Consider the following 25,589-nt stretch of genomic DNA (forward strand, 5'->3'; position numbering starts at 1 on the left):
CTTCCCAAAAATACTGTTTAATGTCGAAGAAAAATTTCTTCTTTTGTTGGAAATTTAATCCTTCCGGAACAATATTGGCTGCAAGATAATTAGCAATATCTGCATACCATGGTGACATGACACTTTTCATTTGATAGATATGTTCATCAGGAAAATCATCTCGTATACCGTTAGTTTCACCTATGGGACCATTTTCATCTTCAAGTCTCGATAGATGATCGGCGACAAGGTTTTCTACTCCCTTTTTGTCTTTTATTTCTATATCAAATTCTTGTAACAATAAAACCCATCTAATTAGACGTGGTTTTGCATCCTTCTTAGCAAATAAATATCTTAATGTTGCATGATCAGTGTAAATAATAACTTTTGAACCTAACAGGTATGACCTAAACTTATCACATGCAAAAACTACAGCTAACATTTCTTTCTCAGTTGTGGTGTAGTTTAATTGTGCACCGGAAAGTGTGTGACTTGCATAATAAATGACATGAAGTTTCTTATCCTTCCTTTGTCCTAAAACACATCCGACAGCTAAATCACTTGCATCACACATAATTTCAAATGGTAAATCCCAATCGGGTTTAGCAATAACAGGTGCACTGACTAAAGCTGTTTTTAATGTTTCGAAAGCTTTAACGCAATCTTCATTAAAATCAAAGGTAGAATCTTTCATGAGTAGATTAGTGAGTGGTTTGGAAATTACAGAAAAATTCTTAATAAATCTTTTGTAAAAACCGGCATGTCCTAAAAATGATCTTACTCCCTTAACAGTAGTTGGAGGGGGTAGTTTCTCTATTACAGAGGTTTTTGCTCTATCTACTTCTAATCATTTTTCAGATATTTTGTGACCTAAAACAATTCCTTCGTCAACCATGAAATGACATTTTCCCCAGTTTAATACCAAATTTGTTTCTTCACACCTAGACAAAACTTTATCCAAGTTTTCTAGGCACGAATCAAAAGAATCTCCATAAACTGAAAAACCATCCATAAAAACTTCCATGATATCTTCAATGAAATCATTAAAAATCGCAGTCATACAACGTTGAAATGTTACAGGTGCGTTACATAGACCAAAGGGCATTCTCCTATATGCAAATGTTTCGTAAGGACATGTGAAGGTTGTTTTATCTTGGTCATCCGGGTAAATGTATATTTGAAAGAATCCGGAGTAACCATCTAGAAAACAGTAGAAAGCATGACCAGCTATCCTTTCGATCATTTGATCAATGAAAGGAAGAGGAAAATGATCTTTCCTAGTTGCTTTATTTAAATTCTATAATCTATACAAACCCTCCAACCAGTGGTGGTTCGTGTAGGTATTAATTCACCTTCTTCATTCCTTACAACAGTTATGCCTCCCTTTTGAGGTACGCAATGGATTGGACTAACCCATTCACTATCCGAAATAGGGTAGATGATTCCATTGTCTAGAAGTTTAGTAATCTCATTATAGGTTCTATTATTTCTTCTTTTTGAACAATGTCATTTACACATTCTTCAATTAAATCAAGTTTCATACAAGCGAAATCCTCCATAGGATATTTCATTGCTTGATTCATATCGAACTCAATCTTATCATCGCCTATTCTTAAAACTACTTTCCCTTCCGACACATCAACTAGAGCACGTCCCGTGTTCATGAACGGTCTACCAAAGATTAACGGACAATTTACGTCATAAGCAAAATCTAAAATAACGAAATCGGTAGGAAAAATAAATTTGTCAACTTTAACTAGAACATCCTCAATTATACCGTATGGACTTTTAGTGGTTTGATCTGCTAATTGCAAAACCATATTGGTACGTTTGATGTCTTCTTCTAAGCTTAACTTATTAAAAATAGATAATGGCATCAAGTTAATACTTGCTCTTAAATCACAGAGACAACTGGGAAATTCCATATCTCCCAATTTACACGGAATGGTAAAACATCCGGGATCCTTGAGTTTTGTGGACAAATTACTTGACACAATCGAACTGCAATCTTCAGTTAGCGAAATGGATGAAATTCCTTCCCAACTGATTTTCTTTGAAATTAAATCTTTGAGGAATTTACCATAATTGGGAATTTGTGTAATCGCATCCATAAACGTTAAATTAATATGCAAATTCTTAAGTTTGTCTAAAAATGTTAAAAGTTGTTTGTCATAGTCCTTATTGCGGACTTTGTGTGGAAAATGTGGTTTGGGTACAAAAGTTTTTGTACTAGAGTCAATTGGTGCATCTTTTTGTTTTAATGTATCTTCTTTGGGCTTCGGTAAATCAGTTCCAGGTAAGGTCGAATTTCCGGGCATTTCCGGGCCTAAGTAATTTTTCCCTGAACGAAGAGTGATAGCCTTAACATGCTCTTTCGGATTTTCTTCCGTATGGCTTGGAAGACTTCCCTCTTTGCGGGATGGAATTGATTTAGCGAGTTGTCCAATTTGAATCTCCAAATTATGGATGCTAGATGATTGGTTTTTAATAAGCTGATCGAATTTATTCTCGATCCGTTTAAAACCATCGTCGTGATTACTTATTTTTCCGCTCATAGCATCAATAATTTTGTCGATTTTAGAAGATAAAGTGCTAATCGTATCTCTGGATTGATTTTGATAATTAGTAGTACGATTTTGATTAGCATTAGCATTATTATTATCTCTCTAGTTAAAGTTAGGATGATTTCTCCATCCAGGATTATATGTATTGGAATAAGGGTTATTATTTTGGTTTTGCCCTTGGATAAAATTTACCTGTTCAATTTCACTCATACCTTCGTAATCCACATCTGTTTGGATTGGCTTACCATTAGAATCACACGGTGCCATAAACCTATCAATTTTGTGCGATAAGGCAGAAAATTGGACTTGCAACATCGCTACTGGATCAAGATTCACTATACCTTTAACTGATGATGTTGTTGAGGATGATGGTTTCGCTAATGGTATGTGTCCACGTTCCGCGGGCCACATACTGCTGTTGATTGCCATTTCCTCCAAAAGTTCTCTTGCTTGGGCAGATGTTTTCTTCATGAATAACCCTCCAGACATAGCGTCCAATGAACCTCTAGTTGTAGGATTTAGTCCATTATAAAATGTTTGCATTAAAAGTTCGGCGGGCCATTGGTGGTGTGGGCATAAACGTTGAAGTTCTTTAAAACGTTCCCAAGACTCATAAAGAGTTTCATTATCATTTTGAGAAAAAGATGTTAACTCTTTAATGACTCTTGCGGTTTTTGCTAAAGGAAAATTTTTTGATAAAAATGCTTGGGCTAATTGCTCCCAAGTCTCAATTGATGCGGCTGGCATAGAAGTTAACCATTCTTTGGCTCGATCCTTTAAAGTAAAAGGAAAAAGGCGAAGTTTGATTGCTTCTGCAGTTACATCAGTAATTTTAAAAGTGTCACAAATTTCTAAGAAATTTGTCAAATGGGTATTAGGATTTTCGTTAGGTAACCCGTAAAACGTTACATTATTTTGCAACATATTAAGCAACGCAGGCTTAATTTCAAAATGATGTGCATTAATTTGGGGTCTAACTATACTGTTTATTACAACGGCCACTCCTGGCCTAGCGTAATCCATAAGTGTGGCCATAACTTCTGGCTCGGTAATTTTAGTTTTTATTGGGGTTTTGTTTTTGTTTTTCTTTTCTTTCTTGTTCTTTTTAAGAGTTCTTTCAATTTCTAGGTCAATAGGATCTGGTGACGTGCCTGAACTTCGAGAACTGCGCATGAACTTGAAATTTCGCACGAATCGAAACTACCTACAAAATAGAATTTGAAAAACAAATGTGTTAGTAATTGAAAATAAATAAAATATAAAAGTTTGAGTAAGTATGAATAAACCTAGATTCGTAATAAAACACGAAAAATTTAAAATTTTGTCAAAAATTTTGGCGTTCCCCGGCAACGGCGCCAAAAACTTGTTGAGCGATTTCCGCAAGTGCACGGTATACGCTTGTAGTAATAAAAGATATCGATCCCACAGGGAACGTTTTTTAACAAAACTTATTTACAATCGGTTAAATTTACTTTAAGGTTTATAATATGGAAAAATCGTTTAATCGGTTTTGGTTTTGAAATTGCTAGAATGAGAATTAGATTAGAGTATGAAAACGTTAGAAAATATTCTGATTTAAGAATGAATTTGCAAGATAGGAACGTTTAGTACTTTTTAGAAAAGTAAACGAATGTATTTGTTTGCATTAAGCAAAGAAAACAACTTTAAACTTTGTACGAATTATAAAGATGAAATAAATGACGGAACCTTGATGCTCGTAAAGTATATAGCAATAAATAGGACAAGTGTATCCTATCGCAACAAGTAATATTGTGCTAAGCATGAGATCGAACCACAAAGACTATTTGTTATAACTAGTAAATCTACCTAGAATGATCTAATTGTTTAGAGGGTTGAATGATATGTTGGGTTTTTAATAATTAATTAACTAATTGAAAGCAATAAAGATAACAAAATAAAGTGAACAATTGACAGGGTAGAAGGTGAATTAATGGTTGGCACAATCTAGGCTGAGGAATCCTTTGATTAAATCCTATGTATGGGTTTAGGGAGTTCAGATTTATGTTTTACCAATGATTGAAGGTAATTGTCCTAAGTGAAAGACTAATGTGATCAATATTGTCCTTCCTATTCACATGCATTCGGGTGACGGCTTGATTAGGCATATACCCTAGGTCATGCAAAGCATTAGGTTTATTGACAACTAAGGCTAAAGCCGTAGCCCAGCCACAAAGCCTCATTCCTAGTGGTCTCTAGCGAAGTCAGGTTAATACAAATTCGGTATAGACGATTCCGTGGTCAGGTTCTCATCTATCTAAAATCCTATTTAATGTCAGGGTCACAGGCATTAGGCACATTATATACATAAACAGGCTAGTTGATCATTATCAATGTTCATTCTAGCATAAATCCTGTTCCTAACAATTTCTAGGCATTAAGCATGCATAAACTGATCAATCAAAGGTCTTAGATCCCTAATCATACATATTCATACAATCAATTTCATCCCCATCCCAAATTGGATGGAGATCAGTTCATAGACAAACTAATCATAATAGGAGGAAATCATGAATAATGGAAAAACATCTTCAATTGAATATAAAAGCAAAAGATAAGAGAGAGATAGAAATCTAAAACCCGCTTTGTCTGATCCGATTACAAAAATAGAAGATCTGGAGCTTCTCCCATCAACTGTTCTTGAATAAGAAATAAAAACTGAAATTAATCTAACCTACAAAGTTGGAAATCTAATTTAAAAAAGCAAAAAGAACTATTCTGAAATTAAAGTCTACATTATGACGACTCTCCCCGAATAATGAAGATTAGCTCCCTATTTATAGAGTTAAGGAGAAACCCTAATGTCTCCGGGGGCAAAATGTGCTATTATAAAGTGTTTTAATGGGCTTCAGGCCCAAATCTGCGCATTCCAGCAAAGGGGGAAGGCGTTGGTGCGCCTTTCCCCGCCTCGTCTCGCCGAGACAAGGAGTGTCTCGACGAGACGAGGGTCTGTCTCGATGAGACAGGTATTGTCTCGACGAGACAGGTCCTAAATGGGGCGATTTTGCTCCGGCTTTTATTTGTTTAGGTCCTTGGTCTTTCAAAAAGTGCTCTAATGGTCCCTAATGAATTCCAAAAGTGCTCTGACAGTCCCTGAATAATCCGGAAATGCTCCAATAGGCTTGGGTCTGGTTCAGGAATGCTCAAATAGTCCTGAAAAACCCTGAAAACACCTAAAATGCCATAAATAATGGAAAATACTAAATTTAACTAAAAACTATCAAATTAATAAAGAAACTTAACTAAAAGCTAATTAAAACAAACTAAATTAATCCTAAAAACCCTGAAGTTACTGTTGAGCGATTTCCGCAAATGCACGGTATACGCTTGTAGTAATAAAAGATATCGATCCCACAGGAAATGTTTTTTAACAAAACTTATTTACAATCGGTTAAATTTACTTTAAGGTTTATAATATGGAAAAATCGTTTAATCGGTTTTGCTTTTGAAATTGCTAGAATGAGAATTAGATTAGAGTATGAAAACGTTAGAAAATATTCTGATTTAAGAATGAATTTGCAAGATAGGAACGTTTAGTACTTTTTAGAAAAGTAAACGAATGTATTTGTTTGCATTAAGCAAAGAAAACAACTTTAAACTTTGTACGAATTATAAAGATGAAATAAATGACGGAACCTCTAATTAATTGGCTTTGAACATGACAAAACCCTTTCGGGATAGTTGCCCTTAATCAAATTAAAACTCTTTCGAGATAATAATTTGCCTAAGTGTTCAACAAAGTTTCCTTGTAAAGATTTTGGATTAAATACGTTTTAATGAAAACACCAGCAGTCACTTTAGTGGATTGGTTACCATAAGTGCTGTATAAAAATCTATCGAATAGAACGGACTTTATTAGATGAAATATAAATTGATACAAGTTTACAGAGAACATGGAGCATGGAAACATTCGACGGCTTGCAAGTGAACGGGTTGATCAATCCTTTCCTTGGGTTTCGTTAGAGTTTGTCAGGCTCAGGGGCAGATCCTGTACTCAATCTTCTCGTTGAATCTTCGTAATAGAGACTGGGTCGGTCTACTACCAAAATGAAAACTAAACTGGAACAATGTCTAAACGCTACTAAACTTGTTATTATTGAATAAACAATGTGTGTACAGCATATTGCTTTTTACAGAATCGAAATCTAACTTCTGAATCACTTGATTCGGAACTTCTGCATAAATTTTATATTAATCTCTTTTTTCTACACATTTTCAATTCTTCATCAACTCTTTATTTATAGATGTTGAAGAGTCTTGATTGAAGTGTCGTGTCCGTTGTGAAGGATCATTTCCGTTGCGAAAGATCGTGTCCGTTGCGAAAGGACGTCTTTATCCACCCGAACGATCGCGTTTCATCGAAAACGAAAGTGTGTAACTATGCCTCCAAAAACTCCTGCTTGTACCGAGAATATTAAATTCTCTACCGAGAATGGGGGAGCATCAATTGGTATTCAAACGAAGGAAGGAAAAGCTGGGGAACGCGTGTCGCGACCGTGAATTTAGGGGCGGCGGTCGCGGCACGGAACGTTTTTCGGTTTTTCAGCTTTCGTTCGCGTCCTCGATTTGGCGTTATTAATTTCTGTCGTCTTCGACTCCTTTTGTAGGGTTTTTCTTCTGTTTTTGAGCTCTTTTCATTCCTATTTGGATTTTACCAAATATTTATGTAGTTTACAAGAAAGAAACATATTCGAGAGTAAAAGCTTCCTAAACAGTTATAAATAGCATAAATTCGTAGCAATATTGATGTAATTATTAATGATCTTTTAGGTATATTTTGGGCTTAACAGTTACCCATCACAATGGGACGGAATTGAGAAATAACAGATGCTTCATTCAACTTTGGGATAAGGGCCATTAGATTGGAATTCATACCAGGAAGGATATAGCCCGAGTCAAAGAAACTAGTAACCATGCCACAGACATCCCGTCCGATAATGTCCCAGAATTCTTGGTAGAAGCGGCCTCCAAACCCGTCAGGACCCGGTGCACTGTCACCGTTAAGGTCAAAAACGGCAGCTTTAATCTCATCAGTAGAGGGCCGTGAAGTGAGAGATTCGTTGTCTGCATCAGTGACAAGAGAGGGGATAACTTCGCTGATAGGACTCAAGTTGACAGGTTTAGAATTGCCAGTGAAGAGTGCAGAATAATAATCAACCACATGATGAGTAATTATATTTTCGTCTGTTGTGCGCACCCCTTCAATTGTGAGAGCATCAAGAGTTGATTGAATTTTCCTCATTTTTGCACAACGGTGGAAGAAAGAGGAATTACGGTCCCCTGCCTTCAGCCAATTAACTCTGCTCTGATCCTTGAAAAGGAGTTCCTGTCTGTAAAGTTGCAGGTCAAGATCCTCTTGTGCCTGATTGTGTCAGTCAGTTCTATCCGGGCTCAACCCCAAATCAGAGATTTCAATCTGAATACCCTCAAGCCTTGCTTTCGCATCTGCTATATTGAGAGACAATCTTCCGAAGACGTTTCTGTTCCAGTTCCTTAAAACAGCTCGCAACGTTTTCAGTTTGTGTGTAAGAAGCTGCGCAGGCAGCAGAGATAAATGAGAGTTCGCCCAGTGTGCAGATATTACCTCACGGAGCGAGCTGTGTGTTAACCACATGGTGAGAAATCTGAATCGAGCTCTGTGGGTGACTCTCAACGTGCAGCTAATAAGCAGGGGGCAGTGGTCTGACCTGTGCCGGGCAAGAGCAGAACCTGTTATACAATCCCAAGTATCCAGGAAAATTTCGTTGACTAAAGCCCTGTCTAAACGACATTCGACATGATCTGAACCTTGGCGTCCATTAGTCCAAGTAAAACGGTTGCCCGTGGTGTTTACCTCAACAAGACCTCCGTTATTGATAAAATTTCTGAAATCAAGACAAGAGCTCCTAGAAGGACATCTCCCTGTTTTCTCGTGAGAGCCCGTGATGGCGTTAAAGTCCCCTAACACTAACCATCTAGTATCGGAATTGAAGGGAAGTAATGAATCCCAAAGCTCCTGGCGAGTTACAGCCGAGGTGCTACCGTATACAAAGGACAGCAGGAAATCGTTACCCTACGTGGCATAACTGACGGTGATATGTTGATCATGAGAGCTGAGCAACAAGGGAGTCGAAGGTAAACCAATTTTCGTGAGCAACCAAAGAAAGCCACAGTTATTTTGAGAAACTAGTTGAAGATTGAGCGAGTTCCAGAAGGAGAAGTGAATCTGATTAAACTGAACCATAGGTTCTGCAATACAAAGAAGGTCCGGGTGATTGACATTACAAAGGAGGCGAAGTGCCCGCTGCGTACGGGGGTTATTGAGACCCATGCAATTCCAGTATAGAACGATCATCGATATCGGATGGGGGTCCTGCTCTGCCTCTTGGCACGAGTATCGCTGCCAGTTAGAGCGGTAGCCTGTTTTTTCTTTTTGACACTTCCTGTTGTCCAAGGGGATCCATCTGATTCAGCCGATAAAATCACCCTATCTTTCCATATTTGTCTGGCCCATTACACATCCCTCGGGATGTCAGTCACGTGCCTAGGAATTGGCATTTGGGTCTGCATATGCCCTTGAATTTCAATCTCTGTCAATGCTGTACTATCGAGAGTGTGTTGCTGCCCTTGCACAATGAGTTGAGACTGTCTCTGATTATCAGTATCAGATTTCGCTCTGGAATAAAAAGGGTGTATCTGCCCTTGCTCCTGTTCCTCAAATTCTGAATCCGGCCTACTGCCGTCGTCACTCAAGTCGCCCCAATTTCTAGACTCTGTCCCAGCAGTCTGCTTTTCTGACTCATGAACAACCAGTTGCAGATTATCAATCTGGAGAGAGGGAGCTTTAACTGCATTTGTTTTATTAGAAGAAGTTGCATTCACATCCTTTTTTTGCTGTGGAGCTTGCTCGGGCTGCTTTCCATCCCTATGCTGAGCTTTAGGAGTCTGAGATGAACCATTCTTACGACATTGCGCGGCAGTGTGCCCAATGTTAGCACAAAAAGAGCAAATAGCCGGCAAATGTTCATATTCAATATACGCCCACTGTTTTCTGGTATCAGTGTCAACCCGAATTTTGGATTGAATATCTTTTGACAGATCAACATCGATTAGGACCCTGGCAAAGTGCCCGAACTCCCCATTAACAGTATTATGATCAAACCGTATTGGGACTCCCACCACACGGGCAATACTAGCAAGGATACGGGGATCCCAAAATTCCCAAGGTAGATTATAGAAACGAAACCATACATGTGCAGATGAGGATTTATGCAAGTCTGGATTGAAGCATGGGGTCCATGGGGTGAATCTCATAATTCCAGGTTTGAGCGGGATGGCACCAAGGCTCCATACTGCTTGCAGAGCAGCTGCTGAGGGCATAATTATGTGGAAAAAGCCCTTACCGAGGGATATGAGCTTCCAATCCATATTTCTATGCCATATTTGGTTCAGCTTGTGTTTGAGTTCAGGATGCTTCCAAGGCTTCTCTCCCTTTGACAGTGTCAATCTACCAATCACTGAGTGTTCGAATGACTTGATGCGTTCTTCGTAGATAGCTTGTTGAATTCTGATGGCTTTAAAGCCTCCTTCCTCGGTGACCCGGGGAGCTGACGGCGCTGGAACGGCAATCGGGCAAATCGCCTTACTTACCACCGAGGCGAAAGATGGAGGTCGATCACGAGGAGGCGGCGCTGAGGAAGAGGTAGCTTTAGCAAACGAGGATCTCTCGAAAAGGTGAGCGATTGCAAAGGCTGATTCCGCCATGGCCGCAGATGGGGAGGCCAGGGCGGCGGCGAGGGGAGCGGCGACAGAAAGGGGGGGCGGTGGCTAGGTGGCGGCTAGGTCATCCTATTGCACCAAAATGTAATTAATCTCCTTTTTTTTTTTAGAATTTGATTACATTAAAGCAACATGAGATCACCTTAAAGGAACCCATATCATCTTACATTCTATAAAAAGAGATCCAGGGAAGGGAAGGGTTTGTTTTATCCTTCACCAGCACATCTCGATATTAAGGCCTTTTCACACGTAGACTAAGCAACATGTAAAGATACCAGAAGATTAATTTCTGAATACTGTGTTTTTCGGGAAATTCACTCATTTTTTGAAAAGTAAGAAAAAAAGTCACTCCTTCACGTTTATAGCTGAATACAGATCCATTTCTACTGAACAGCAAGTTGGAAGTTTTAAACATTTACCCTCCATCTTGAGGAGGTAATAATTCTACTTAAAGAAGACACAACGTTTTGTTTAAGTTAGTATTAAAGTAGCACAAAACACAATGTTTTGTGTAATGGTTAGTTACTAAGACATTAGGAACCAAACATATGTATATATTGGTTTTCTCCAATTTTGTTAGTTAATATGGTTAAAGTGTGGTAAATATGTCACATGTCATAAATTGAGTCAGAGACAAATAATATAATATAAAAATATGGACATCAAATTTTCTCTATCTGTTTATTTTCTCTATCTGTGTTGTTCGTCCTTCAATATCCTCCTAACAATCACACTTCTACTCCTTCAATACAATCCTCTATTCAATCAAAACAACTTTAGGCAATTGTTTCAAACCATTATTTGGATAAACCTCCTACATTAGCTTTAACAAATTACAGTGATAATTCCCATTTTAATTATTTCGATTTATTGTATCTAAATGAATCTTCTTTCAATTAAAAGATTAATTTATATATTATGATTTAAAGGTGGAATATCTAGTTTAAACAACATCAATATTACTTAATCACTTGAAACCAATCTTTAATTGACATGATTTTTTAATATTAAATTCATAAAAATTGTAAATAAAATCAATAAAATTAATGCATCCCAATCTTTTTCTTTCATTGATTCCCCTTGTAAACTCTTTTCATTGGGTAATATCTTAACCATTGAAAACTCTGCAATTCTTCCTAATTTGACCTGCATTTCCCTCAAGAACTTGAACATTTCCCAACTTGACCATTGCATTCCCAAAACTCTGTTTAAATCCATCCGAATCCCGGGCAAAACCCGACACAATTCCACCACTCGATCTGTCTAGAGCAAGTCCTTGATCAATCTCCAACACCCCTCTTTTCAGCAAAAGTTGCCTATAAAACGCATTATCAAAAACAAAACCAGTACTTTGATCCAAATTCACAGACGGATCAGCATTAGCAGAAGAAGAACAAATCCTGGTAAAATTAGCAACCAAAGCAGGATCCATAGATGAATCAGGAGCTCCAGTACCCTGAAAATTCGAAAGCCGATCCTGAAAAAAACTGCAGTGAGCAACACCAACAGTATGTGCACCCAAAAGTGTTACCATATCAGAAATACTAGTCAGCCCTTTCCCTTTGAAAAGCTGAAATGCTTGAGCAACTGTAATACTTGGCCCGGGAAGGTTGACGTCGTCCGCGTTGGAAACGACGCCGTCTCGTCTTCCTGTTGGAATAGTGTAGTTGGGGCCTCCTGCTAGAGCTACGGCATCTCTTGTTGCTACTGTTATTATATCTGCACATGATACTGTTGAAGGACATGCTTTTTCTAGGGCATTCTTGATTGTGTCGATTAAGTCGTAACCTCGTACAGTTTGGTTTGGTCCCGCATCTTTTTCTGATGAGTTTTGTTTTGTTGAGTCTATCAGAATTGATGCGTCACATCCATTAACGAAGCAATCGTGAAAATGCATGCGAAGCAATGCTGGAGTTATGGAAGGATCGGTGGTGAATCGAGTTCGGACAACTCCAAGAATGATGGATTCAGCTTGCGGACAAGATGATTGGTAAAAATTGGGGGTTAGATCACCTATTACAAGATTCGGAACAACCATTGACACAAACACTAGAACTAGAAGAGGAATTTGCATTTCCATTTTGGGCATATACGAGTTTTAGATATAGAGTAGATGCAAATATATATAGTATCAAATCATTAATTTAGGAAAACAGACAGCCGGCAAAACATACTAGTCAACTATATTTTATAAGAGAGAATAATTTAAAAAAAAAAAAAATAACGATCTTCCATACATATTATGCTGACAAACATCACTAAAGCCTATATAATTGATTAATTTCCAATTGAATATTATTTTCTTTTCTTTCTTTTTTCGACTGCAGTATATAATTGGGATGATATTGATCTCTCTTAATCTTGATATACTGAATTTGCTTTACCTCGACTGAAATCAACAAACTATAAGAGATACCGGTATATGGCATCCCTTCTCATATGCTTAAGTTACTCGGAGTAAATAAGTAAATGATTTAAAAGGTAGAGTGAAATAAGAATGGTTAAATTGAGCGTAACATGTATTAAGCCAAATACTTTGGATTATTTGAATTTGGATAGCACGAGCCAGTTGGTGAAATGAAAGATGAAAACGTGTGTCAAGTATTCATAATAAAAATGATGCTCTATTCTTTCCTTGAAATTATAATCTTATTGCATAAAAAATGCCTTGATATATATCTAAACTAAATCCCTTAACTTGTAAAAAGAAAATAATTGGTTACTAAATTTATAAAGTTTCTCATTAACCTTTTAAATTTAAATTTATTTAAAGTGGTATATTGACTACTTAAACTCACTAAATTTGTTTAAAATAATATACGCTGTAATCTGATCAAAGTCTTTCTTAGCCTACCTTATAAATTTATAGGATTAATCAAGTCATTTTAAGTTATTTTACAGAACTAACGAAACACTAAAAAAAATCTGTTTTTTTTGGCCGAATGCAAAGGTTAATATATTAAGCAAAAAAGAAATATAATATTTAAATAGTGTTTTGAGCATTTTCTTACAATATTGTAGCTCCATGTATTTGAGAGAAGTGACGTGAATGAGACCAAGAGTTGCTTTGGGCTGCTGTTGTCCATTATTTCCAGCAGGATATTCATCTTTTCTTTATTCAATTAATGCTCTTAGTAACTTATAATATTCTAATATTATAGCAAAATATATTGTATTTGAAATATTTCATATCAACTATAAAATAAAATTCAAATTATTATTATTTTGTTAATTGAATTCTAATTTAGGGGAATGTTTGGATAAGAAGAGAAGAGATTGAAGATGAGTCCGCAACGTGGAGACCTTGAAGGAGGCAAGGTAAATGCAGGCTTGCACGTTCGAGGCATATCACTTTTCTTTTTATTTCGGTCTACCCAATATCACATAATATTGCAATTTTATAACTTTCTTTTTATAAGTCTTTTTAAGTAAAATGGTAGCCGGATATGTAAATTAATAAAAAGCTTTGTGCAAAAAGTATAGGCGTGTATCGTAGTCATACGAGCGAATTTGAAACATACGCTTCTAGTCTCTAGAAAATTTCATAATTTACGGAAATTGGAAAAAGTCATAAAAATGTACATGTGTATGGACTAATCAAGCATTGTCATATAAACGTCTACCCATTAATAGGTATCTTTCACTTATTTTTATAAATAGTCATCTTAAAGAATCACAAGATACACAACCGTTCTTACTTCATTCTGCTTTCTAAGTCATTTACTTACTCACTCCCACAGTAACATCATTGACTTAAGCATCGGAAAAGAGATGTCCTACATCGGTCCCTCTCTATTAGTTTGTTGATTTCATCTCAAGTCAAGCTGATTCAATCTATCAAGCGCACGTCGCAGATTGAGTGACATCATTTCTAAAAAAAATATAGAATTTAACATTTTATCATCATCTCATAACGAACGAGCGGCATTTTCAGAACCTCTCGAGATTCCCTCACGTCTGTTTTACCTTTCCTATTCAAAATTATTTTGCTCATATTATAGAGTTGAAAGCGGTCATTTTTTCTATTGGTCTCATTTGGGAGAAAGACTGGTGGAATCGTTGGATTGAATGTAATTCTAGTTGTATTGTTTCTCTTATCCAGCGTCGTTCCTCAAGGGATCTTTGACAAATTAAACAGGACTGGCTGCCTTACCTGCAACAAATCTCCTCGATGCATATCTTTGTTTCCCACATTTTTCGTGAAGGTAACCGCGCAGCTGATGCCGACTCTATTTCCTAATAGACCTCTGCTCCAAATTTTTGTAATTTTTTTTATTTTTATTATGATTATTGTGAGTTAGATTAGTTTAGATTAAAAAAAAATTAGTTTAGATTTAATTAGCTTTGTGTTTCGCCAGTCTTTCCTTTTTTCCTTATTTATATTTTTTCATTCTTTTTAATAAGATTCGAGCCTAGTTTGTTCTGTGTGTAAGGGTGTCAACCTAGTTAGGATGTCGTGCATCTGCTCTTTCTAACCTCCCGTCATTACTCAAAAAAAGTGTCACTGTTTTCCTTTTTTAAAATTCGAAAACCTTTCTTAATTAGGAAAATTTATATAGAAATTCATTTTTAAAAATTCAATACAATCTTCAAAAGAAAAAAAAAATTAACTACATATCAAATAATAATTTGAATTCCTTCATGGCACATTCTGAGGTCGACTGGTTCTCTGATGGTGTTAGAGGAAAGTTGCTTCCATACATGGAGCATGGTGACATTTTCTTTGCTATTATCTGTCACCAAGTTTGGAAATGGAGAAACGAGGAGATTTTTGGAGATAAAACTGTTTTTATGACAAACTTAGCTGATTTCTTCTCGAAAAAACTTTTCTCTATTATCGATAGTTTCAAAGGAGAGTCCCTTGCCAGAGCCTCTCAGTGTTGTGATGTCCATCTCGTGGGATGGAGCAGGTCAAGAGAGGGGGTTGTGAAGCTGAATACTGATGGTTCCTGCCTCAGTAACGGTAAGATTGCGGCTGGAGGTGTGCTTAGAGATGTAGGGGGCGTCTGGCTTTCTGGGTTCTCCCAGAATTTAGGGTTGGGTTCTTCCTTTTCTGCGGAGCTCTGGGCTATTCTTACTGGAATCAATCTTGCTAAAAGGCTGGGTGTTAAGAGGCTCTCTGTGGAGTCTGATAATTTGGAAGCAATCAAAATGATTTCTGAGAATCATTCTATGGGTCTTAACAGTCGCAACCTCATCAAAGCTATTATAAGGCTTTGCTCCTCCTTTGAGTTCGTAGAGTTCAGACACATTTTTAGAGAGCAGAATCGTGTTGCTGATCGCTTGGCGGCGGCGGGCCATGAAGGGACGTTAGGCGTTACTACCCTTCCTGTTTCCCCTAGTTTCATCTCTCATCTTCTCTTAGAAGATAGGATTGGGGTTAGCTTCCCTAGGCTAATTCCTGGGTAGTTTGTTGTTATTCGTTTTTCTTTTCCTTTTCTACCAAAAAAAAAAAAAATAATAATTTGAATTATGAAAAACTAAGTAAATTATTATTTTTAATATATTTTAAGGATTAGAGTTTATAAATTACAGTTCTATGATATATTTTTAGAGTTTAAAATTTATAAATTGAGGTCTAGAATTTTTTAATTAGGTATAAAATTATATTTTATTTATGATATACAAAAAATACAGTAACATATTGAGAATTAATTTTAGTACTGTGATTCAATTATAATTTTCGTGTAAAAAGCCCTCTTAATTAGTTTTGGAAAATTTACACATAAATTCAGATTTGAAAAATTATTTACAACTATGTCAAAATCATTGTTTTTCATATATTTTAAGAACAATGTTTTATGAATTGGAGGTCTAAGATAAAAAAATTTAGGATTTATAATTTATAAATTGAGGTCTAAAATTTATAAATTAGAATATAAATTATATGTTATTTATGATATATAGAAAATAATAACGTATTGAGAATTTTTTTTTTTTTTTGAAATAACGTATTGAGAATTAAGTAATCATAATTGTAATTTTCCCTTGTAATTTTATAACCATAATTTTCATATAAATAGCCCATTAGTTTTCCTTTCTAAGTTTTTGAGCTCTAATGAACAAGCAACAAGGCCGAACTCATTAAGGATAAGAAACGGGCCTAAGTATCTGAAGGCCAACTTGTTGGACCGTCGACGGGCCAACAATCAATTAATTTGGTTGTTCAAACATTTGTCTTTAATATGTTTTTATTCAAATACACTTTTATATTAAAATGTAGGTTTCTCTGCAAATAAATAGTTTTTCCTCTACATAAAAATATATATTTATGTTACAATAATTATATTTCTAGTTGTTGCCTTACATAAATAATATACTTTTATTCAAAACCAATTTTGAACCGATCCCAAGTATCCCTCTTCATTTCATATTCACACCTATTCTTTATTCTTTTATTATTATTATCTTTTTAACCCAAAAAGAATTTCATAGAAATGAGCATGTGAAACAGAAAAAATAAAATTAGGAAGGTTTACTTCTTATGTTCTTGAAAAAAAAAAAAAAAAAAAAAAAAACAAGCTATTTTAACAAGACTATAAGCAACCATTTCCACAAATCGATTAATAAATATGACAGAAACTTCGTTAAAAGACCCAACAATTTTTTATAATCATCAATTATAAAACTGTAAATAGAATGAAAGGAATGTTGATGAATATGGTTGATAACTGTAGCCATGTCTAATTCCACAATCGTCCTATGAATCTCTTAACTTTTTCCAACTCAACGTCTCCCTAATGCCTATAGCATCCCCTTCTTTAGGATTATAATTACCATGAAAAAAAACCTGGAGAAAGCATCACAGAAAACGTCTTTAATAAACCAGATCTCTCAACAATCGTCGCATCAACATTAATTTTTATACGAGGAGAAAGATGACACAATCAAGACCTTAGACCGCAGATTGCACCAGAAACTGAACTGTCCTACTCACACAGGTTCAAACTGCCCAATTGAGCATTTTATCAATCACGGAGAAAATTACACGCGAATGTAAATAGCAATTCCTCTGAAATAAACTTCTCATCCCAAACTACATTGTTTATTCTATACCATAAACTCCAAATCAGAATCGCCCGTAGGCAGCATTTATCCAAACTGAATTTTGAAAAAACCCAAATCATACAATCGAAAAAAGAAAACTCGAAGGTAGGCAAAGGAACCATCAACAATTTGTTCCAAATTTGCATTGCAAAAGAACAACCAAACAGATAATGAATAATGGATTCCTCATTATTGCAAGAGAAAACACAAAAGTGACTAACATTTACATACCTTTTTCTGAGAATTTCAACCGTATGTATGAACCCAATACAAGCTCTCCACACTAAATTTCTTACTTTGAGCGGAATCTTAAGATTCTAGAGTTTATTCCACCAACGACTATTATGGGAAGAATAATCTAGACACAAAAACTTATAACAGCTCTTAACAATGAACTCGACATGATACCCAAAGTGCCAAAACTAATCTGTTGGATTATTAGAAGACACGGGAACACCCAAAATATGTGCCTGGTCTTCTGTATTAAAAATGTCGACAATCACTTCTTTATCCCACCTTCTACCACCAATTCCAAAAAGAGAAGAAACCTTTGAATCTACACTTTTCAGGGGTAACACGGCAGTGGGACAACCCAATGGCCCATTTATAAGCCAAGGATCGAAATCAATGTTTAGATTATCTCCACTTCCCACTCTTCTCCTACAACCTCTTTGAAGCACATTTTGAGCTCCCAAAAATACTGCTCCAACCGAAACTTGGGTTCCAACCTTTTACATCACTTAGGAAACCATCATATTTTAAATGGTTTGCCTTAAATATTCTTGAGGCTATAGAGAATGATTTTGTAATGAAGCACCAAGCAAAGCGAGATTAAAGTCTCTAAGCGTCTTGACAGCCATACCACCAACCGACTTTGGAGCACAAAGTTTATCCCATGACATCCGTCTAATCCTAGAGATATTGTTACACCACCAAAAGGCATTAAAAAGTCATTCCAACTCATCACAAACGGTAATTTGCAGTAAAAAGACATTCATAGCATACGCCGGAATAGCCTAAAGCATAATTTTTAACAAAATTTTGTTACCGGTCCTTGAAAGGAGTTTAGAATGCTATGAATTCAGCATAGTCCAAACGTGATCTTTGATGAATTTTAAGACTTCACATTTTCTTCTACCAATCATAGATAGAATACATAAATGCCTACCCTGATTCAAGGTCTCCATTACCCCCAAGCATATAACAAATATCCCCTCTCAATAAACTATGCATATTGTTGCTAAAAAGAATGGAACTTTTGATAATTTACCACCTGACCTGAAACTCATATTCCTGGAGAACCTCTTGAAAAACTTGACTTTCATCCACAAAAGCCTGGAAATATAAATAATAGTCGTCAGTGAAGAACATATGAATAACAAAGGGAGTTGATGAGCCATTTTACAACCATGCTAGATATTCTGTCTTTCTTTACTTCTGATCAAAGCACTTAGGCCCTCAGCATAGATAATAAACATGTAAGGGGATAGACGATCCCCTTACCTTAAGCCTCTAGAAGGAATTATAGGACCTAACTTCTGACCTTCAATTATTATTTTATACTGAACAGAGGAGATGCAAATTAAAATCAAATCAACCCATTTTTTACAAAATCCAAACTTATAAAGAATAGACCTAATAAAACTCCATTCTAATCTATCATATTCCTTACTAATATCAATTTTTAAAGCCGACATACCATTGCGCCCTTGGGTTTTACATTTGAAAAAATGTGTGGCTTCAAAAGCGATTAAGATATTGTCTGAAATTAATCTTCCAGGAGAAAGCACTTTGGGAATCTGAAGTCATAGAATTCAATAGAGGCTTAATTTGTTACCGATAATCTTGGCAATAATCTTATAGATGACATTACATAAAGAAATTAGTTGAAGATCAGACATACAAATCAGATTCTCTTTCTTAGGAATTAGGACTATATTAGTATTATTCAAACCTAAAGACATACGACTGGACTAAAAAAAACTTTTTGTAAATTTTTTATCACATCGATCCCCACCAGAGACCAAAAAGTGTGAAAGAATCCCGGACTCATTCCATTCGGACCAAGTGCCTTGTCTGGGTGTATACTGAACACTGATGTATAAATTTCATCCTTAGAAACCTCTTCTAAAATAGTATTGTTTTGCTCAACAGTAATAACAAGCTCGATGTTGTCTAACACCTGAAAAGAAAATGAGTTAGAAGATTGAAAAAGATTTTTAAAATAATTTACCATAACTTCCCCCAATCTACTATCCCAATCATGCCAATTTCCATCTTCATTAAACAACTTGTCAATCCTATTACGACATTTCCTATTTGATGCAAAGGAATGAAAAACCTTTGTATTGGTGTATCTTGTTTTAAGCCAGCGAGCCTTCGATCTTTGTTTCCAATACAACTCCATTATACCCAATAATTGAAAATCTCCTCTTGCTTTTGTCTAAACTCCTCAATTCCCAATGCATCCCTCTGGCTATGTAGCAAACTTAACTCTTTATTAATTAGTTTCACCTTTTCCTTAGCATGAGCAATAAAATCATTCCCCAACCAGAGAACGCTTTACTGAACGATATAATTTTTCAAATTAAATCAGAAGAAGAGAAACAAATCTAAACCTTCCTCGATGATTTCATGACATTTGGGGCTTTAGAGCAAAACATTATCAAATTTGAAATTTTTTACCCAAACTCTTTTATTCTTTTACTGCAAAATCAGTGAGATCGAAAGGTGTTCAGTTAAGAATTTTTACCGGAGCGTGAGGAAATAAATCTAGCCATGAAGTGGAAAAAATTTCTCTATCAAGCTTCTCTTATACCCAAAACTTAGTATCGCTCCCCTTTTCCCACGTAATCGGATTGCCAAAGGTAACCAAGTTGATAAGGTTATTATCCTTAACCGTTTATTGAACTCCATTTAGAAGCCATTAGGGATGAGCAATACTTCCCCTCTTTTCAAAAACCATTAAAATATTATTGAAATCGCCCATAATACACTAAGAAAGATTCGAGTCTCTAGCAAGAATCCTATGAAAATTTCAAGACTCATGTCTAGGATTGCGCTCGGGATGTCCTTAAAACCTAGTAAATCTCCACTCTTCTTCAACACAATATTGAACCCTAACATCTATAAAATTACGATCACTTTTGAGAATTTGAACTTTAATATTGGATCTCTAAATAAGACCCAACCCACCATTTCTAGCAATATTTTCTACACTAAAATAACCAAAAGGCCCAAACTTCTTCTTAAGGCATCTAATCTAAAAAGCCTGATTTTTGTTTCAGAGATAAACACAAGTTCAATTTTATGATGTTTGACAAGATCTCTAAGAATGTCGATTGCTCATAGGTTGCCCATCTCACTGTAGTTTCAGACCAAAACACTCATGATGATGAACTCGAAGCAGCCATATGAAGACATTCGACAAAAAAATTTATCAATGAGACCAGACAAAGTAAATTTTTTCAATGAGACAAGAAGGACAAAACTTGTCAATGAGACAAGAAAAATAAGTCAACAATCATTAAATCCTAGAGACTAAACTATTTCGGTCCATAAGAAATATTTCCTTTAAACGACATTAATTTTGAATTTAAGCTTAGGAGTTTTTAAGAGTTACTTATGAGTTATTTTATAAGTCTATTAATAAGGATATATAGGATTTATGGTTTAGTTAATAGGATTCTCTGGTCAACAAACCAAGACCGATGGGTAACCAATCGAAAAACCAAAACGACGATCAAAGACAAAATCAAACTGAAACTGGAAAAGAAAAGGAACCCTGCAAATTCAAAATCAAACTAAAAAATTGTCTCTAATTTCTACTCGATTTGAGCCCCCAATCCTTAAACTGTGTGATCATTACCCATAACTAGGGGTGCCAATGAGCCGAACCAATACCAAACCTGACTTGGCTCAGCTCGAGAATGAAAAAGGTCCGGCTCGGCTTGGCTCAAGCTCGAAGCTCGTCGAGCTTGGATTTTCTAAGCACGGCTCGAGCTCGACACAAGTTCGGCTCGAGCTCGATTATTTTTGAGCCAGCTTGAGCTCGTTTGGTTTTTATATTTTGGAGCTTGTAATGGGCTAAAAAAAGACAGTAGACACATAATCAAAATAAAAAAAAATGAAATTAAAGTTTATAGTAAGCTTAAACCAAAATTGTCTTTTATGGCTTTATTACATACATGTGCAATTGTCCATAAGAAATGTAAAGTTTTAATTATTCAGAAAACAGTACTTTTCCTCATCAAGCTCAAAATTAAGATCAAAATGAATAATATAAGATGTCAAGCTCAAGAATATGTAATTCTGCTATTATTTAGTCAAAACATAAATTTTGCATATGCAGACCATCAGTCTTCTAATCCATATATACGAGGCTTATAAGGATAATCTTATTCCTATTAAGTAACCATAAGACAATTAATTAGTAGTAAAGGTTAACCATAATTTCTTCATTCTTAATTACAACACATCCAAAAAAACAAAAAATATTTAATTGTCAATTCAAATCCAATAGTCATACTCATAGCAACCACATCCCACAACAGATAATCATCTTTAGATATTAATCCATCTTCTTTATCATAAATCATTTAATACATTCTGGGTATAAATTCTTCATTTTTGCACACACTAAAATCAAATCAAAAGCTATGGAATGTAAATTTGAAATAGAATAATAAAGGGAGGGAATGAAGACTAACCTGCCATGATGAACTATGGACTGTGAATGCAACGGCGAAGGTGACGATGAAGGTGAAGGCGACGGAGGTGTGTTGTTTAGATTGTGGTTTAGAAGAGAAAGTGTGGCTTAGCTAGAGTAGAGAGGAGAGGAGACTGTTAGACAGGCGGTAGAAGAGTGGAACGATGATAAGTATGAGAGATTGGCTGAAGTAGGGTTTCTTTTTATTTTAATTTTTAAAAATAAATTTTTTTTATGCTTGGCCCAAGTTTAAAACGTGTTGGATTTGGATAAATTATGTATAGGTTAAAAAAATTGTTATAATTTATTAATGGACTTATAACTTATGACTCTTAATAAAATTTAAAAATTAAAATTATTGAAATATGTATATATATCTATATAATTAAGAATTGGTAAAAATCTATATTAAAAAATAATTGAGCTTGCTCAGGAGCTTTCGAGTCGAACCTAAGAAAGCTCGTGCTTTGACTCGTTAATCCTCGAGTCGATCTCGAACTCGAGCCAAGCCCAATCGGGCCGAGCTTTGGCCGAGCCAAACTCGAACTGTTTGCGAACTACACAAGCTCGTTGGCAGCTCTACCCACAAACATCTCAATCTTTTCTCAACTCTCTAAGAATTTATGAATTTTGAAGCTTCAAATTTAGCAAAAGAATTGAATAAGAACATAAAGAACTAAAAATTGTCAAAGAATCTTCCTAATTCCAACCCCTTCTAGAAATCTCTAAAGCACCTTATTGATTAATTTAAGAATACGTTTTTTTTTTTGGAAATCATCAATGGCTCGACGGCCAGCTCACTATCGGGTGCTTCTTAAGAGGCCACTCAAAATGCCCCTCAATCCATCATTCCTCTTTTTGTGGCCGTACCAGATAGGGTGGGTGCCACTGCCACACCTCCAATTGCTAATGAATCGACTAGGACAATGCATGCTAGCACATAAGGAACCCCGCTCAAAAAGGAATCGATGGTATCCTCTAAGAGAGTTAGCAGTGCCACTAAACAGGGGCAGGGGCCAAAGCGATTAAAGGTTGTACCAACTCCAACCACTAATAATGGGCCAGAAATGGTTCCTGTTATTCTGAAAGGTCCCATCATACATGTTCCTTCCACCCAAAAGGGGCCAACAGTGGGTCCTGCTATCCAAAAGAGGATGGTTTCTTCTGTTACTCAGAAAGGTCTCATGGTGCTGGAAGCTCCTGTCCAAAAGGCGCCAATAGTGTTTGGGCCTTCTATTCAGAATCCTACACCTCGATCTACGGTAGCTGGAACCAAAAGAGAGGGGAAGGTTCCAGCCATCGTTCCTTATTGGCATATTGTGGCAGCTCTAGATGATGAGATACCTCGATGGGCCTCACCTGGAGTATCCTATCATAGCTTGTAGCCTTTCCCAAATAGATTGGGTTCCGACCGAGAGTGCTTTGTATAATCGACAGTCTAACGAGGTGGTTATCGACCTTTTTGACAGCCGCGTTGCTCAGGTATCGTTCACCCTTTACCTCATGCTTCCTTTTGCCTTTGGTCAGGGCTTATGTGTCTTTTTTAGGAAGGCCTTATCTTCACACTCTAAGGTCACTTTGTGGTTGGAGACAGACATGAAGCGGATCGTTCAACTGGAACAGAACCTCTGAGTTGATTCCAGCATGAATAATGACTAAGCCCTCAAGAAGGCTGATCGGGACGTGTCCCAGAAGGAGGAAGATCTTTGTGTTCATTCTAGTTTGATTCTCTTTATGCCATACCTTTTGCCCTTCAACTAGCTAATATCTTCACCAAAGCCCAACATTATCCTCAGCTTTGCTTCCTTATTTCCAAACTCAGCCTTCTTAACATTTTCTAGGCCAATTATGTAACAATCATTTTCCCGTTTCAAATTAGCTTTCTCTCACCTTGGCTCATTCTTACGCCACACCCATTGCATCATCCAGCTTCTAGAAGATTTGTGCACTAGTCATCAATCTATATGCACAACCATGAGCCAATCATTAAGCGGAATAGGACACATTTTTATGCAATCGTTACTTTTTTGCTATTCCTTTCTTTTTCAAGCTTTTACTCACAAATGCTTGCTTTATCCTTAAGCTATATATAGTCACTTGTTTTCCTGTATTTTGAAATGAGAATCAAAGTAAGAATTTAATTCTTAAGCTCATTCAACTTTACAGGCTCAACTTGAGAATAATGCTTTTGAGTTATGATTTATACATGTTTTTTCATGTTGTTATTTAATTTCAATCCCCTTATAATAAAGGAAACATGCTAACTTAAAACTTTGAAATAATAATAAAATTAATATATAGTTTATAACAAATTTAAACGAAATTATGAGATTAAAGAGGAGAATACCTATAAAATGTGCCAAAGACAATTATTAAAAAAAAATTAGTGAGAATTCGTATCTTATCTATTTAAGTAATATAAAGTATAAGATTAAAGAGGGAATAAGAAAAGTAAAAGAAAAACTAACATTTCATAAAATTAATTGAAATGTATAATAGTAATTAAAAAAATAATCGATTCTGAAAGCTGAACTTTAACCAAGTCAAGCCCGATTAGTTTTCGAGCTACTTGATAAAATAAATTTGATAATAAGCATATATCTAACGATAAATAATCAAATTTATTTGGTTGTTGAAGAACCAAGTGAACATTAATGCACTCATAGTTAAAATTGTAGGAACAACATTCTTGTATTTTTGTTACTTTATCCTTTTTCCATTTTTCTTACTTGCTAAGGAACCCATTGATATGTTTATTAATGGTTTGGAATATATAGAGAATAACTTTGAGGACCCCATAAAAGTAGTCAGTTATCCCTTCTTATCTAAATTTAAGAAATCATTCCTAAAAAAACATCTTCTCCCAAATATTCTATAAAGGCAGTGTTACCTTGCATTATTTCCTACAAGGTTTAAACTTTCTTTTTAAATTGAATATTCCATTCTTCTCCTATTTTAAATCATAGTAAATATGAGGTTGAATATATTGAGGGTCACCTAAACTTTGACCCAAAAAAAATCAATTGACCTTTAAAAATTCTTATTAGCTAATTGAATTTACTTAATTCGACATAATTAATTCTTTATTCCTATATGGCAGGATCAGAAAATTTGGACGATTTAAACGTATATCACTTAAAATTTATGAGTCAAAATATCACTTTAAATAAATATAAACGGTTAATGAATCGTCTTAATGGTTTTTGGATCTAAGTTTAAAACCCTGATATGACTTTATATTTTGGGAGTTGGAGTAATTTGTTTCAAGGAGATATACATATACACACATATTCTTTCTCAAGTGGTGAATTATTCCTGGCTCAAATAAAAGAAAGTCTTTTTCCTGGAAAAAGGATGAGGATATAATATAATATAAGCAAAGCAATGACTAAAGATGGATTTTTTTTTATTATTATTAGAGGTTTTAAAGTTGAGATTTTGGACTAATAATGATCATAAAATTCGAGTAAATATGCAAATCGCTAATTTTTTTTAAACAAAACTTATTAAATTAA

General features: G+C 35.5%; 1 protein-coding gene and 1 non-coding gene across 2 annotated transcripts; one reads left to right on the forward strand and one right to left on the reverse strand.

Annotated features, from left to right (window-relative positions):
* Positions 1-3,103: 3,103 nt before the first annotated feature.
* On the forward strand, positions 3,104-3,209 carry LOC136207732 (small nucleolar RNA R71). The gene has a single exon (XR_010676860.1). It is a non-coding gene; the product is annotated as a small nucleolar RNA R71 (small nucleolar RNA).
* Positions 3,210-11,427: 8,218 nt separating this feature from the next.
* Positions 11,428-12,399, reverse strand: LOC136207340 (peroxidase 57-like). Its single transcript, XM_065998609.1, has one exon. The coding sequence runs from the start codon at positions 12,397-12,399 to the stop codon at positions 11,428-11,430; it is 972 nt and encodes a 323-aa protein (XP_065854681.1).
* Between the last annotated feature and the right edge of the window lie 13,190 nt (positions 12,400-25,589).

This window comes from Euphorbia lathyris, chromosome 9 (assembly GCF_963576675.1).
Source record: "Euphorbia lathyris chromosome 9, ddEupLath1.1, whole genome shotgun sequence".
Lineage (NCBI taxonomy): Eukaryota > Viridiplantae > Streptophyta > Magnoliopsida > Malpighiales > Euphorbiaceae > Euphorbia > Euphorbia lathyris.

Bases quoted from the DNA above. Each gene is read 5' to 3' on its own strand.
- LOC136207340 (XM_065998609.1), bottom strand. From the start codon at position 12,399: ATGGAAATGCAAATTCCTCTTCTAGTTCTAGTGTTTGTGTCAATGGTT.